Source organism: Pectinophora gossypiella, chromosome 5 (assembly GCF_024362695.1).
Source record: "Pectinophora gossypiella chromosome 5, ilPecGoss1.1, whole genome shotgun sequence".
NCBI lineage: Eukaryota > Metazoa > Arthropoda > Insecta > Lepidoptera > Gelechiidae > Pectinophora > Pectinophora gossypiella.
The window spans coordinates 8,293,267-8,306,875 of record NC_065408.1 but is presented as its reverse complement, the minus strand read 5'-3'; the positions used below and the strand labels follow the sequence as shown (position 1 = coordinate 8,306,875).

At 38.7% G+C, this 13,609-nt stretch overlaps 3 protein-coding genes and 1 long non-coding RNA gene across 5 annotated transcripts in view; 1 reads left to right on the top strand and 3 right to left on the bottom strand.

Moving 5' to 3' along the window:
- The window catches only part of LOC126366743 (general transcription factor IIE subunit 1), a 10,787-nt gene extending 9,169 nt beyond the window's left edge, over positions 1-1,618 (top strand). For both annotated transcript variants that reach the window (XM_050009979.1, XM_050009980.1), the window contains exons 8-9: positions 236-334; positions 1,398-1,618. In XM_050009979.1, coding sequence (XP_049865936.1) covers positions 236-334; positions 1,398-1,573 — 275 coding nt within the window. In that variant the 3' untranslated portion in view covers positions 1,574-1,618. The remainder of the gene's footprint in view (positions 1-235; positions 335-1,397) is intronic.
- Positions 1-13,609, bottom strand: part of LOC126366765 (rab-like protein 3) — a 26,556-nt gene extending 12,947 nt beyond the window's left edge. Inside the window, exon 1 of the mRNA XM_050010006.1 lies at positions 13,162-13,609. Within this exon, the coding sequence (XP_049865963.1) occupies positions 13,162-13,294 (133 nt within the window). The 5' untranslated portion in view covers positions 13,295-13,609. The remainder of the gene's footprint in view (positions 1-13,161) is intronic.
- Positions 1,876-5,297, bottom strand: LOC126366740 (putative ATPase N2B). Its single transcript, XM_050009974.1, has 7 exons — positions 4,461-5,297; positions 4,168-4,362; positions 3,684-3,925; positions 3,423-3,597; positions 3,117-3,266; positions 2,926-3,039; positions 1,876-2,711 (listed from the first exon to the last, which is right to left on the bottom strand). The coding sequence occupies exons 1-7, from the start codon at positions 4,857-4,859 to the stop codon at positions 2,586-2,588; spliced, it is 1,401 nt and encodes a 466-aa protein (XP_049865931.1). The 5' UTR covers positions 4,860-5,297; the 3' UTR covers positions 1,876-2,585.
- On the bottom strand, positions 7,136-13,155 carry LOC126366812 (uncharacterized). Its single transcript, XR_007566392.1, has 2 exons — positions 9,910-13,155; positions 7,136-9,648 (listed from the first exon to the last, which is right to left on the bottom strand). It is a non-coding gene; the product is annotated as an uncharacterized LOC126366812 (long non-coding RNA).

Below are 13,609 nucleotides of genomic sequence, written 5' to 3'. Positions count from 1 at the left end.
GCGGCGCAATAGTAACTCTGACACCAGGGTTAATGGCGTTGGTACTCCACCTCTCAACTTACACGATAGAAGATGAGGTTATTATATTATGGGAGTTGTGCTGCAAACGGCAAAGCAGTATTGGTCATATACTATCTATTCAGCCAGCCACTGCTGAGTATAGACCTCTTCTCTTTCACGCCATCCTGTGCAACTGTCATCAAATCTGTATTGAACTTACATTATCCCTTTGCAGGAACCTCGGCTACGAATGCCTTGAAAGATGAAAGCTCAGATTCCAGCGATAACGAATCAAAAGACCCGTACAAACTCAAAGACGAATTGCCTGCTGTGGGTAAGTGTACTGTTAATTAACAACCATATAGTATGAGAATTATAGATCAACAGCATGGGGTAAGGCAATGGTGTAGATATTCAAGACCAAAAAAAGCAATTATTTTAATAGCAATCAAATAGCCTTGAGGCGATAAAATATGGTAATGATGCGATGACAAAAACATAAGAGAGAATGTGAGAAGAATCATCAACAGTGAGGTCACGTTCAACAAATTTCACAGTACACAAGTTCAAAAATATCTTTATTCAGTAGGTAACATGGTTACACTATGAATTGACATTTTTTAAATAACGAACTCGGTGGCGGCAGCGGTTAACGCACTCGGTCTGCGATTGTTGAAGTAAAGCAACTTTCGCAAAGGCCGGCCATTGGATGGGTGACCACAAAAAAAAAGTTTTCATCTCGAGCTCCTCCGTGCTTCGGAAGGCACGTTAAGCCGTTGGTCCCGGCTGCATTAGCGTGATGGTTTAAGGCCCGATCTCCCTACCCATCCATAGGGAAGGCCCGTGCCCCAGCAGTGGGGACGTTAATGGGCTGATGATGATGAAATAACGAACGTCTCATCCACCCAAAACTACTGCAGCTTCTCACAACCTATATAGAGTCCGCGCCATGAAACAAGTCCCGTCGCAGTATCTGCATACAATTATTGAGTTGTCAATTAGTTTCATTGAAATCAGTCACTGCCCAATGGGTCCGTCATCTCCCTAGCTTAGTCCAGTTTTTCACAGGGTCCGCTTACCTAACCTAAAGATTTGACAGGTCCGGCTTTTTACAGAAGCGACTACCTGTCTGAACTTGCACCCAGCAAAGTGAAAACCATCCCATTACAGGTTAGGTCACATGCTTACAAGACGCATTTCTCGGGAAGAATGTGTGTTTCCTCACGATGTTTTCCTTCACCGAGCACGTCATAGTAATTTATGATCCAAACATGAATTCGAATATCATTGGTTTAGGCCCGTGATGGGATTGGAGCGTCCTTCCAACTGGGCTACCACAGCTCCATCGAAACAAGCAATAATTCAACATAACATAATAATTCTGGAATGTTTTCCAGCTGAAATGGAGAGCGAGGATTCCGACTCGGATGACAACGCCCCTACGGTGATGGTGAACGGCAAGGCCGTTCCTTTGACCAGCATAGACGATGACGTCATCGCCCAGATGACGCCCGCAGAGAAGGAGACCTATATACAAGTCTACCAGGAGTACTACAGTCATATGTACGATTAGATTATAGGTAAGAGAAAATGTTATAAATAAAACGTCATAAGAGAATTTCGTTTTTCTTCGTGCTTTTGCTCGATAACCCGCGGATATTGATCAGATGGGTAATGTTAATATTGATTGAACTTTCCTTGCGTATAACGTTACGTAAACTCACACCTGTATTCCCTAATGGGTTAAGGTCGGCCACAAGTAACCAGATGAAGTAAGTATGCCATTAGTATTACACAGCTACAGTAACTTTATCGAAAACGTCGTAAGTCTACTTGTAATAAAAACAAGGTAATTTAAAAATAATGCCAACCCAATTCACGCAAACGTTTTTTATTAATAATAAAATAAATTAACAAAATAAATTATTTCTTAATATGACCACAAAAACATAATTAATGGAGATTGCACAATGCAGAACTAAATGCCCCCAAAATATCAAAACATTTAATTTTTGATTGAATAGCTTATTGTACAATTTGTGTTAACTACGCCAAGCGATGTCTCGTCTAGCAGATAAGAAAACTCATATATCTTTGTAAATCCTTTACGATGATTTTTCAAACATGGGCCTCGACAACTATAACTAACGTATAATTGGTGAGGTGTAGGTATTAGCTGCATTGTAACATCTCCGCTTATTCCGCTAATTCTCCTCGCGTACTACTTTAAATGTGTATGAATGTACTAAAGTAACAATTGCTAAAATTATTAAGTATATAAATAATCAGAATGTTAGCTAATACTTTTTAAGCGCAAAATCTCATTTTTTAACGTCAACAAATACAACGAAATTCTTTTACCTAGTTACGTCCGCTTAAAAATAAGAATAAGAAAAAGTTTACAAACAATACTTTTTTTACTACTCTATAATTATATGGCAAATAAATAACGTAATTGAGTATCAGTTATTGCTTGGAACTCAGTACAACCTAAGGTAACTTAGCATAATATGAAAGTGCAAAATCTTTGTAAGTAGCATGAAATATGTTAATTTGCTAGATATTGTTCTAACTACAATAAATCGTCAATTTATATGCTTTCCCCACTTTTCCCAGTATTCGTCCGTCTGCATTTCCATTATTCTAGAAAGGCACCTTTCACACGCGAATCTTTCTTCTTCGCCTGTAAATATCGCAGCTTTTGCATCCTCCTGAAAGCAATCATAAAATGAGTCGTATAATGGCAACTATCCTTCTCCAGAATGGTGCTATTACTACTGGTCGATTTATAAAGAATGCACATCATTAGACATCAAAAACTATAATCGTAGTCTTTAAAGATGCTTACGCCATTCTATTGTTCTACCAATACATTTGCTGATAGTTGGATGACTGATTCTTAATTTGGATGATCAAAATACTTACAGAATCTTTTGTAATTCTCAAATCATCCATTAACATTCTGTCTGAGTCACCAACTTCATCAATTTCATCCAATGACAAAAGTTCCTTTGGCTCAACATCTGCTGATATGACAACCTGTAAATGACGACACGTTTACGACTTAAAGTACACTCAAACTGAATGAATGACGGCATTTAGAAATAGGTACATACCCTCACTCTATTGTCATACAATGTGTCAATTAAAGTAATGAATCTCCTCAACTGAGATCTATGACGAATTATAGACAACTGGGGTAAATCCCTTATGAATACAGTGTGGAAAGTCTTAGATATCACAAGGTAATCACTAGCACCAAGAGGCTGAAAAACAAGAATTATAATTATTAAGATAATATAACAAAATACAAAAACATTAATTAATTGACTTGTTATGAGAACATAAAGGTACAATTTATTTAAGCCAACTACTAGAAAATTATTTCGTTATCAGCCACCACAGAAAAACATTGAACTTACTCTATCACACAATTCCACGAAAGTAGAATCTAAAACCCTCCCACAAGCTTTAGCAAACTTGACATTTCTGCCCATAATATTTATAACACGAGGTCTGACTGTGTCAGTCTCCTTTGATATGAGAAATTTAAATAAATTGTTCACTGCATTGTTGTCTGGGGTTAACTCACTATTTCTGCAACAGATAACATTTGCTATTTAAATGTGTTCTTTTAATACCATACTGAAACAAGTATGGAAATTAAACAAAATAATACTTACAAAAAGTATTTACTGTACTTGTTGCCCATACCACGTAACCTATAGTCTATTCCAGAATCTAACTGAATAACACCGCAATGTGCTTTTAATATTGGAATAAAAGGCAAAAAGTTAGATCTTTGTAACCCATTTTTGTACAAATCATCAGGTTTTCTGTTACTTGTGGCTATCACAACACATCCATTATCAAACAACTGAGTAAACAAACGTTTTAAAATCATTGCATCACCTATGTCTGTTACCTGTAAATAAAATACAACAATAAGTCAATAACTCATACATTAATTATTATGGTATACTTTACAATATTTGTGCAACCTATTTATAAATCTTGCATTAAATACAATTTTATTTGTTTAATTTTTTTTTATGTCTTTAGCCATCAAGATACATTTAGTAAAAATAGTTGACCACCTTCTACTATATTTTGCTATACTACAGCTCTGTCAAATATTTTATATTTTTATAAAGTTTTATAACTCACCTGAAACTCATCAAAGCAAATGAGCCATGACTCTTGTGTGATATCTGCTGCAACTGGGGGAATAGGATCAAATGGTTTAGGACCCCCTTCGCGAAATGAACTTGCTCCTTTTCCAGACTTAATTTTCAATTCATGTATTCTAGCGTGTATATTCAACATGAATGAATTGAAGTGAACTCTCAACTTTTCTTTGATCTAAAAATAATTGATTTATGATAAGCTGGCTCGGTCAAATCTAAAAGACATTAATAACCATTTTTACATTTATGTATCAATGAAATAGGAATACTTACCGGAATTGTATCATAAAATAAATCCATCAACATTGTTTTCCCTCCACCAACACTGCCATAGATATAAAGCCCTTTAGGAGCTATAATTTTTTGTGGCTCAATTCTTTTAAAAAAGTTTAAAAATGTACTGTTTTGTGGTTTTATAATGGGCCTGTCAAACGCTATAATTTCTTGATATACTTTTTGGAGCTCTTTCACTACTTTTTCTTGGTGTGCATCTTTGACCAATGTTCCATCTGCCACCTTCTGTGAATATATCTGCCAAGGCTCTTCATTGGATAATGATAATTCTGGTGCGTTTGACGATAATAACTTTATACACTGATTACAACGCTTCCAATGGTACTTCACTAGTGAAGATATGTGAAAACAGGAATTCTTTGCGAACATTTTACTCATTGTCACCTGATCCAACTGTTCAAGGAAACTAATACCATATTATGTAACTTACAAGCTTTATACCAACGAAATGGCAGACAGAAAGACATAAAATTCTCATATTTCCATATTTTCTGTTCAATTACTGTCGTCATTAATATAAAATAACTATAAACTTGAATTTACTAATAGGTTACAAACTACGATAACGATAATATCGCCCGACACTCGTGTTTCCGTAGCTTTATAAATGGTAAAATATAATAATTGAAATCTGTACTACCCAAGTACTACCCTTTTTCACTGTTTTGTGTATTCAAAAATATGCAGCATAGTGGCAGTGTAAAGCACAGTCGTAATACATTTGGCAATAGAGCTATATGAACACTATGGACATACAAAATGACATTTCATTCACTGACAGTTTTATACGGATGCGTTCAGGGGCTTTTCGGCGGGAAACGGGAACGGGACAGTTGCTTTCTTCATTGAGTAATCTAAATAATTAATACGAAGTGGTGTTTTGTGGTTAATGATCGCATTAAGTTAGTCAGAAGACATTCGCGAGTGTTATTATATTGGAGTATTCAATGAACAAAGTGTATCTGCCTATTTTCGCTTCGTGCTGGGAAGCCGCTTCATAGCTCAAAAGTTTATGCGGACTTTTGAGTTAATTCGTTTGGGGTTCGGAGTAGGAGTCTACTCCGAGGGTGGGGGCTTAGGTTTCATCATCATCATTCATCACCTTTCATCATTTCATTAATCATCAAGAAAAAAAAATACGTAAGACATGGCTGTATGGGCATAGTTCCCTTTGCCTTACCCTTCGGGGAAAACAAAAACAAAAAAAAAAAAAAAAAGGATGCGTTCAGTAGAAACAAATTTCGCATAAAATATTTTCTTGCTTCTATTGTTGTGTTGCTTTCACGAAAGTGTATGAGTTCCAGGAGGTGGTTTTGGTAACTTTTTCCACAATATTATTTACTTCCTTCATTATTACCAACATTCTACGAATTACTAAGTAGTAAGTCAGAATCCCGAGGCGCAGCGACCCGACGCGCGACGTGGATCTTGGCCTCTAACACCAAAAGCACCATTTATTTCTGTTCTGTGCTGTCTACTGCCAGAAAGGCATGCCTCAGCTCCACAAGCATATGTCGGACGACCTAGCGGTAAAATACCGGTGGATCACCCAACATACAGAGAGATGCGGTAAAAAAGACGCATCACATTCACTATAAAAAAACTAGGTATGTATAATTTGCAAAAGTAACTGTTTCCTATTACCTTTTCACGGCCAAAGTCCCAGACATATTTTAGATGTATATAGTATATCGAAAGATGAACAAAATACTTCGCAGACGGATTTAAAGAAGGTACTTACCGAGACGTCGCGGGCGGAACGCTAGGTAGTTGACTATCACCCAGGACACGAAATCGATTTATATGTATAGGTGCCTAAGTACCTTTTCTTTTTCATTATATTCTATTCTGCTTACCCCGGTGGAAAATAGGCGTCTTTTTCAACTCGAGCATAATTTTATATAAATCATGTACCATTGGACGGAGCGCATTGTCAGCAAGATCACAGGTTTTTGATTGTTGAGATTAGACTCTACCAACCCAACTATGTTTCAATTTACGCGGCCATAGCAACAAGCGATGCATACCTACTTCCTCTAGTTCGAATGATATTTTCGCGCCGTTTTCGTGTCGTTTGTTTTGTAGCTGGATTTATTGGTTGCACCGTAGGATCCACCTAGTCCTTTCACTAAGGTAGCTTTTCCACCATCGAATGTGGTTTTTATCTAAATAGTTATTCGAAATCAATGGAGTACTAATCACATGTAGGATCGTTTGTTTTAAGCTTAGCTCCGGTCTGGTGGTGGTAATTTCCTTTACATATTCGATGAAGCTATGTGTGGTAGCTAAGCATGTGGCATTTTTTTTTGTTAGCGTGACTTATTGTAGGTATAGGTATATCCCTCGGATGGCAATTGATTGCATCCACTACTTGACCGGATGTTGTTAGCTAGGGATACTCTAATAGGCAGTGCTTACAAGTCGTACGCATTCCTTACTTTACCCACTACCTCCTGTTCCTCTTCCTTATTTTCCTTAATTTTGACTAGGTACCCAAATATTGTTAAATTCTTCTCCTGCAGAACTGAGCGAGGATAGAGCTCAGGACTTACCAAAACCAGTCACGCCATATATTTTCATGGTATTGAGTAGGTACCTAGTTATGTTGAATCTAAAACAATGCACAATGAAGACAAAAAATAAACAATGCAAGCTTACTCATGAATTATTCAAGTAAGTTTAATTGACCCAGCTTATGTATAGTTAGGTACACGTCTTCATGCTTAATTATTTTTTAAAATGTTCGAAGTATAGGTAATACAAATTTGTTGTAATGGATACTTACTCCGTGTTTAATATTATAGGTAACTAATTCTACGTGAAATGTATTAACCAGAGTAAGGTCCACTAACTAAATATCAACAGTTGCAACTTGTTCAGAATCAATTGAGGAAAAACATTAACACTTTTAAAGTTGAAGTACCTAACGAGACCTGTTATTACCCATAATCACATCCTGATAACAGTAACCAGAGATCATGAACACAGGATGTGATAGTGGTTTAAAAAAATTACCCCTTACAATAACAAGAATAAGTTGAGAAAGCAGGACGTGTTTAAATTGAAATCGACGTCCTGACTGCATTGATGCAAAGTGCACATTGCAATCAACAATCACGCATTATCGTACATCCTCTTTTTCTTGAACGACTCAAAATAGGGGTGCAACAAGATTGTACCAACAGCAATTGAGTAATGTCGTGGTACTGACTCTACATACTGCCGATTAAAACAAATGGATGGTTCTTGACTAATAAATGCACGAAAATAGACGCAATCTTTTTATAGGAAGGAATGATTACGTCCATTTTATTTTTGATAATACATTTTTATATAATCTATTGCTAATAGTCGTGCAATTTTGTATTTAATATTTCACGTGATCTGTGTGCTAAATCTGACCCAGCCCTCGATGAAAGCAGGACAAGAAGGTTATTGCCGGCAACGCGTCAGTTTATTTAATTTATGAACTGTTTCTTTTATTTCTGTCTGCGGTCTTGTATCTCCTGGAATTATGTCCCGACGGCTTACTAAAATGCAAGTGGCGCTATTTTCGATCGGTTTATAGCATGAAAGAAGTTGTGACGAGTTATTGCCCCATTGCGTGTGATGTTTGCACACTCGTGCACTTCGTGTGGTTCAGCTCCCTACTGTCTTAATAACTATAAATAGATCTAGAAATTCACACACGCAGATAATCCGTCTGCTTTGCGAGTTCTGTTAATATCTACTACTATACGGTAGTAAATAAATAGATCGTGAATGCAACGAAAGATCTAGTATTTACTCCATTAGTCGAGACTAGAGAGCTAATAACACTGCATACCTTATTATAGGATAATGGGCTTCTTGGATGATGTTAGTTTATCTAATAAAATATATTGTTATCTCAACGAACTGCGAGGTCACGCCCGACTAAAAACTATCGCATGTTAGTTTACGTTAACACTGCGTTGAAATCGTCGCCCCAGGTGTTCTTTTTTGTGGTCAATGTCAAGGTTACCTTTGGCGAACTGACCTACGGAACCTAAATTGCTCTTGAACTCGCTCACACACTGGCCTCAATTGTGCTCCGTCTAATGCACCGGTTAACAACCTCTAGTGTCAAGGTGCCTGCTGATGTTTGCATAGTGAAAGGAAGTGCCAAAACTGTTCAATAACCTGCGGGTCGCTAACGACCCCTGTACAATCGTGACAAACTCGTGTTAACTTTAGTTTATCAACAACGTATCTGGTTCGCGTTAAGCCTCGCCAAGGGCACACTGTACACCGCAACCACGTTACACCAATCACGAGATACTATTAGGTTTATAAAATTTATGTTTTGTTTAAATTACACGAGTACCTAGATGCTTTGATAATTTCTCAAAGAAGTCACATATTTTTATAAACTGACTCTAGTATGTGTTATGACCATCAAAACCCGATAAAGCCAAGATCGTTTTATTTTAGTCGTAATTTATTAATAAAGGAACGACTCAACTTCATATAAAGATAACGGAGACATACCTAAATTCAAATTATTGTAGGTATAAAGTTTCGGTCGCCTTCCTAAAAGCACTAACCAAATTATATCAAACGCGTGCACTGTGAGAGCAAGGTCGTCAGTTATTAAACTCTGACCAATAATAATATATCTTTCGGCTAGGGTTGTCTAAACTGACTGTTTTGTTTGGATAACGTTTATTGTGAAGCATGGACATGCACGGGTTGATTGCTCAGTTTTGTTCGAGGGTGGTCGACGCATGCGGGCTCAGCTGCGCAGGAGTTTCGCACGGTACAATGAGATGACATATTCGCAACTGTGTATAGGATGCGCTTTCCGCACTCGAGATATCCGCAAATGCCCCCCAACCGTGCAGAATATACTTATACGCAAAAGGCTGGAAATCTAGTTAAGCAAACGAAGGTAACTAAAATCTTTCCTATCTCAGACAGTTGAAACTTATGCTATTTAGAATTCTGGTTTGGGATTTAATAGTGGGATAATATGTCTGGAGTGCGGGTATACAAATGCGGTCGAGCCATCTTGATTCATGGGCAATTAAGGTGACTGCGAGCAGCCAAAACAATCGATCTGCTGCAAGTGGCTCGTTGAGTGGACACGCACTGTTCGCTCCGTTCGCCTCTACCGCAGCTTCTCTATATTCATCTGCCGTATTCAAAGCTGCAATATAAAAACGAAATTTTAGTAAGTAACAACAATACACAACCTCATGGGTAGTATACCAACTTATAGAGTTCTTAAAAGTCCTTTGGTATGTAAACAAATTTTAGGTACGCGCTCCCTTAACGGACGTAAGGGGTGTCTTGACTGTCTTGTCTATGTCTCAACCAAAACTGAAATTCAGCACGCCCAATATAATTAAACTATGACAATGATTCAGTATCCATTTATGATTACCGTAATTATTTAAAAGATACTTACCGTACTTAATAATCTGAGGTGATGTTTATAGTCTTACTTTCTCGTGTACTACCGATTTGCTGTTTATCTGATGGCTGTTTCTGCCTCTAATATTCCTTCATTCCGCAATTTAGCCTAATCGTGTTTTCGTGTTGGTAAACACCGGCTGTCAGGTAAATTCAGGAACCTCTAGTCGCTGCAAAACTCCAAATTAACTACGCAAACGAGCATACACACTGTAACATAAAAACAGAACATTTGTAGCCAGAACTTTGATTATATTGCATGATTGTTGCTAAGGTATACCTATTTAAAGTGATTCCGTCACAAGAACCAAAGCAAAAAATAATAATTATAAAATAAATAATTTGAAGACACGGTCTCGGTAACAGGACCACGTCCTTGCTTTAAATTCTTAAGTACTTAAATTAGAATATTTATCAAAAATATGTAGAATGCAATTCAATTAGGGGTAGGAAGATACTATTTGGTCGACTCGTACCTACTTCTCCAACTAAACGAAATCGGTAATGCATTTTGACAGCATAATTAAAGCTCATACAATATGAATTGTGAAACAATTTAGGGGTAATATATTTCAATAATGTTTTGCGATCGTTTGGTGCGATAACCAAAATGTCAATTATGTGTAACATTTTGGGAGGATGTCGCTCTTTTCACAAAATTAAAGTAATTGATTTTAATCACGGTCATTCGTGGGATATTTATAACGAGTATATATGCGGTCTAGGAACGAGAAAATAATGTATGAGTCTATGCATATAGAGAGGAAAATCCCATTTCTCTTATCTCTCTGTAAGTACACTGACGTGTCGCTGGATCAGAGAAAGATCCGTATTGTCTGTAGGTTAGGTCAGGATGAGTTGGAGGTAATTGTAACCAGTGGAACGGGTGACACCTAGATACATTTTCGCTAATATCTCGGAACATGCGTCTGTGAAGCGGGAGTGATCAATCTAAAATTGCAATGACGCTCCGAAATCGTAGCGTACGTCGGGATTATTAGGTAATGTGTCAGGAATTGTGTCACTCAGTTAAACGGGGGCGGGACGTTTGCACGGCTGGTCGATTACTAGTCGAGGGCAGTGTTCCTCGGACAGCGGGCTCCGGCCGTGTTTGGCAGTGTCGGAGTCCGGAGCCGACAGACGGAGCGTCGGCAAACGCCCACTCGTCGGCAGCGCCCGTGCCGCTGTCACCAAGCTGAGCTCGCCTTACTTCGCTGATTACGTATCACGCTATGACGTACACGGAAGATACACTTTGACATACAATTCACAATTAAAATTACCGGGTCACTTTACCCGCATTACGATTCCGTATAGGTACAACAGTCGTTCTTTATTATTAACGAACTGCGTAAAAAACTTGCAAAAGGATTAAGTAGTTGCCTACCTACTTATCACAATTAGTATGTACTGGGGCGCTGACGTATTTAAATCGAACACTAGGTAATTTCTGGTTGGTGTCTTACAGACCTACTTATAGTTTGGAATACGTGGTACCTACAAACTTAGAGCACGCCGCTCTCCGGTACAAGGTCCGTGATGCTTTAAAAATGCTATCTTCCATCACCATTTTTACAACTCTCACAATTTAGAAAATTTATTCAATTGAGCAAAAAGTTTTGTGGTGGCGGCCACGCACTCTTCAGCCTAATTGATAAATTTTCCAACTCTTTCAGCCTCTAATAATCAATTGATATTGAAAAACAAATATAGACACTTATCCAAATAAAACGTTTACTAAAAGGAGAGAGTGCAAGTGAACTGCATCCTCTCGTTTCATTACCAACGTATCTATCGGCCGACACGAGTACCTACATAATAAGTTATTATCAACATGATATGCTAAAAATAATTAAGTCCCACAGTAGCTACGAGATATAATATTAACAGCTACAAATATAACATTGTATTTTTCTTAGTTTTATAAAAAAAGCTGTATAGCACAATAAATTAAATTGCCGTCGGTAGATAAGTAAGTATGTTATTAGTATTTTCCTTAATCATTAGGTACGTATGTTAAGTAGATTACTTTTTAAAAATGCTTCTATAATTCGGAAAGATTATAGAAGCATGCAATGCGAATGAATAAGTTTGCGTTACTTTATAATGATGTGAGAAGCGTCGCAATTTGGATGACCGACAGCATTATCATTGCACTAGAAACTATTTATACACACTATGTTATAATTAAACTTTGTATCTGTTATCGAAAGCTGGTTTTTGCTGACATACTTGTATATCTCCGTGAAGAATTTAAGTACCTAAATGCAACATACTTAATTAAAAGACGGTCTCATCGGAGACACTTGCAGACTAGCCGGGGCGGTTGCGACTTTTTCACTTATTGTTGTGCTAACAAATTATAATAAGCATCAATTAGCGACTGGCTGATCGCTCAGTCGCACTGTACTAGGCGTTATCGACGGCAGCGGTCGAAGCCCCTTTGGCTCACGGTACCAGATTACATAGTTGTTTGAACTCAGATAGCCCCGTTTACGCATTGCAATAATTATTTCACCTTTATGTAGGTACTCTGTTCGATATCTCATGAAATCCGCCAAAACCGTAATGGACATAATTTGTTTTTATATTACCACTGAATATTATTTATAACTTGATCCACATAAAGTAAGCATCCAAACCATTATTAGTATTGAACGAATGGTAGACGCTGTCTACTGCCCAAAGTTTGACTTGAAATCTAAATAATATATGTATGCATGATCATTTAAAAAGAGCACATATGTACTGTACTACCTAAGTAACTGTTGCAGATATTGTTATTCAGGACCTGTCCCAGGCAATCGCGATTGCCATCTCAACGACTCTACGCGGTATTGCAAACAATCGCGCTCTTCAATGTTGAACCAATCACTATCTAATTAGAATTTACAATGCGTGAGACGACCACGAAATGCCTAACACATAGGCTATACACGTGCCTGTCAATGAACTCTGTCGACTATACAGTAGATTTCACGTGCAAAAGTTTCTTAAGCTTTGAATGAACTTGAGCAACCTTTTGTCATGCTCTACTTTATGTGTGATCCAAATTGTACCGTCTCGGAACTTGTGATCAATTAAAATACTTCAAAAAAACGGTGACCGGTAATAATTCATCGCTGTCTGTCTGTCTAGCACGTTAGGTTACTAGAGCTAGGGGCATCGAACTTAGCTTCATGATGATAAATGATGGGATGGGACTAATAACTGGTGTGATGGAAAATTAAGAACTTTTGATACTAACGCGCAAAGATAAGGACGTTCTCGGTGCGGGCGAGGAAGTCGTCCTGCTCGACGTGAGTGACCAGCGTGCGGGAGTTGGAGGGCGCGTCGGCCTGCACGCCGGGCGGCGGCGGGCGGCGCTCGTAGCGCTCCATGAGGTCGGCTGGCACCGGCGGCAGCTGCCGGCCCGTCGTGTTCGGCGCCTGCGTGAACCCGAGCTTCGCCAGCAAGCTCTCGCGGATCACTCGCAGGCTGTGTTCGCGCGCGTTCTCGTACGAGCGGCAGGAGGCGCACGCGACCTGCGCCGCCGGTGGCTCCTGCGGACAGGCCAGGTCGGCGACGGCGGCCGCCAGCCACGCGGCCAGCAGCAGCAGGCTCGCGGGCCTGGCCCGCGGCCCGCGCGACGCGCCCAGCGGACGCGTGGTGCGGCAGAGCGGGGAGGCGCGGCGGCTAGCGCGAGGAGCGATGTG

Bases quoted from the DNA above. Each gene is read 5' to 3' on its own strand.
- LOC126366740 (XM_050009974.1), bottom strand. From the start codon at position 4,859: ATGAGTAAAATGTTCGCAAAGAATTCCTGTTTTCACATATCTTCACTA. The intron at 4,363-4,460 runs GTAAGTATTCCT...AATTATTTTTAG, and splicing joins TATTTTATGATACAATTCCG to ATCAAAGAAAAGTTGAGAGT. The intron at 2,712-2,925 runs GTAAGTATTTTG...GATTGCTTTCAG, and splicing joins TGAGAATTACAAAAGATTCT to GAGGATGCAAAAGCTGCGAT.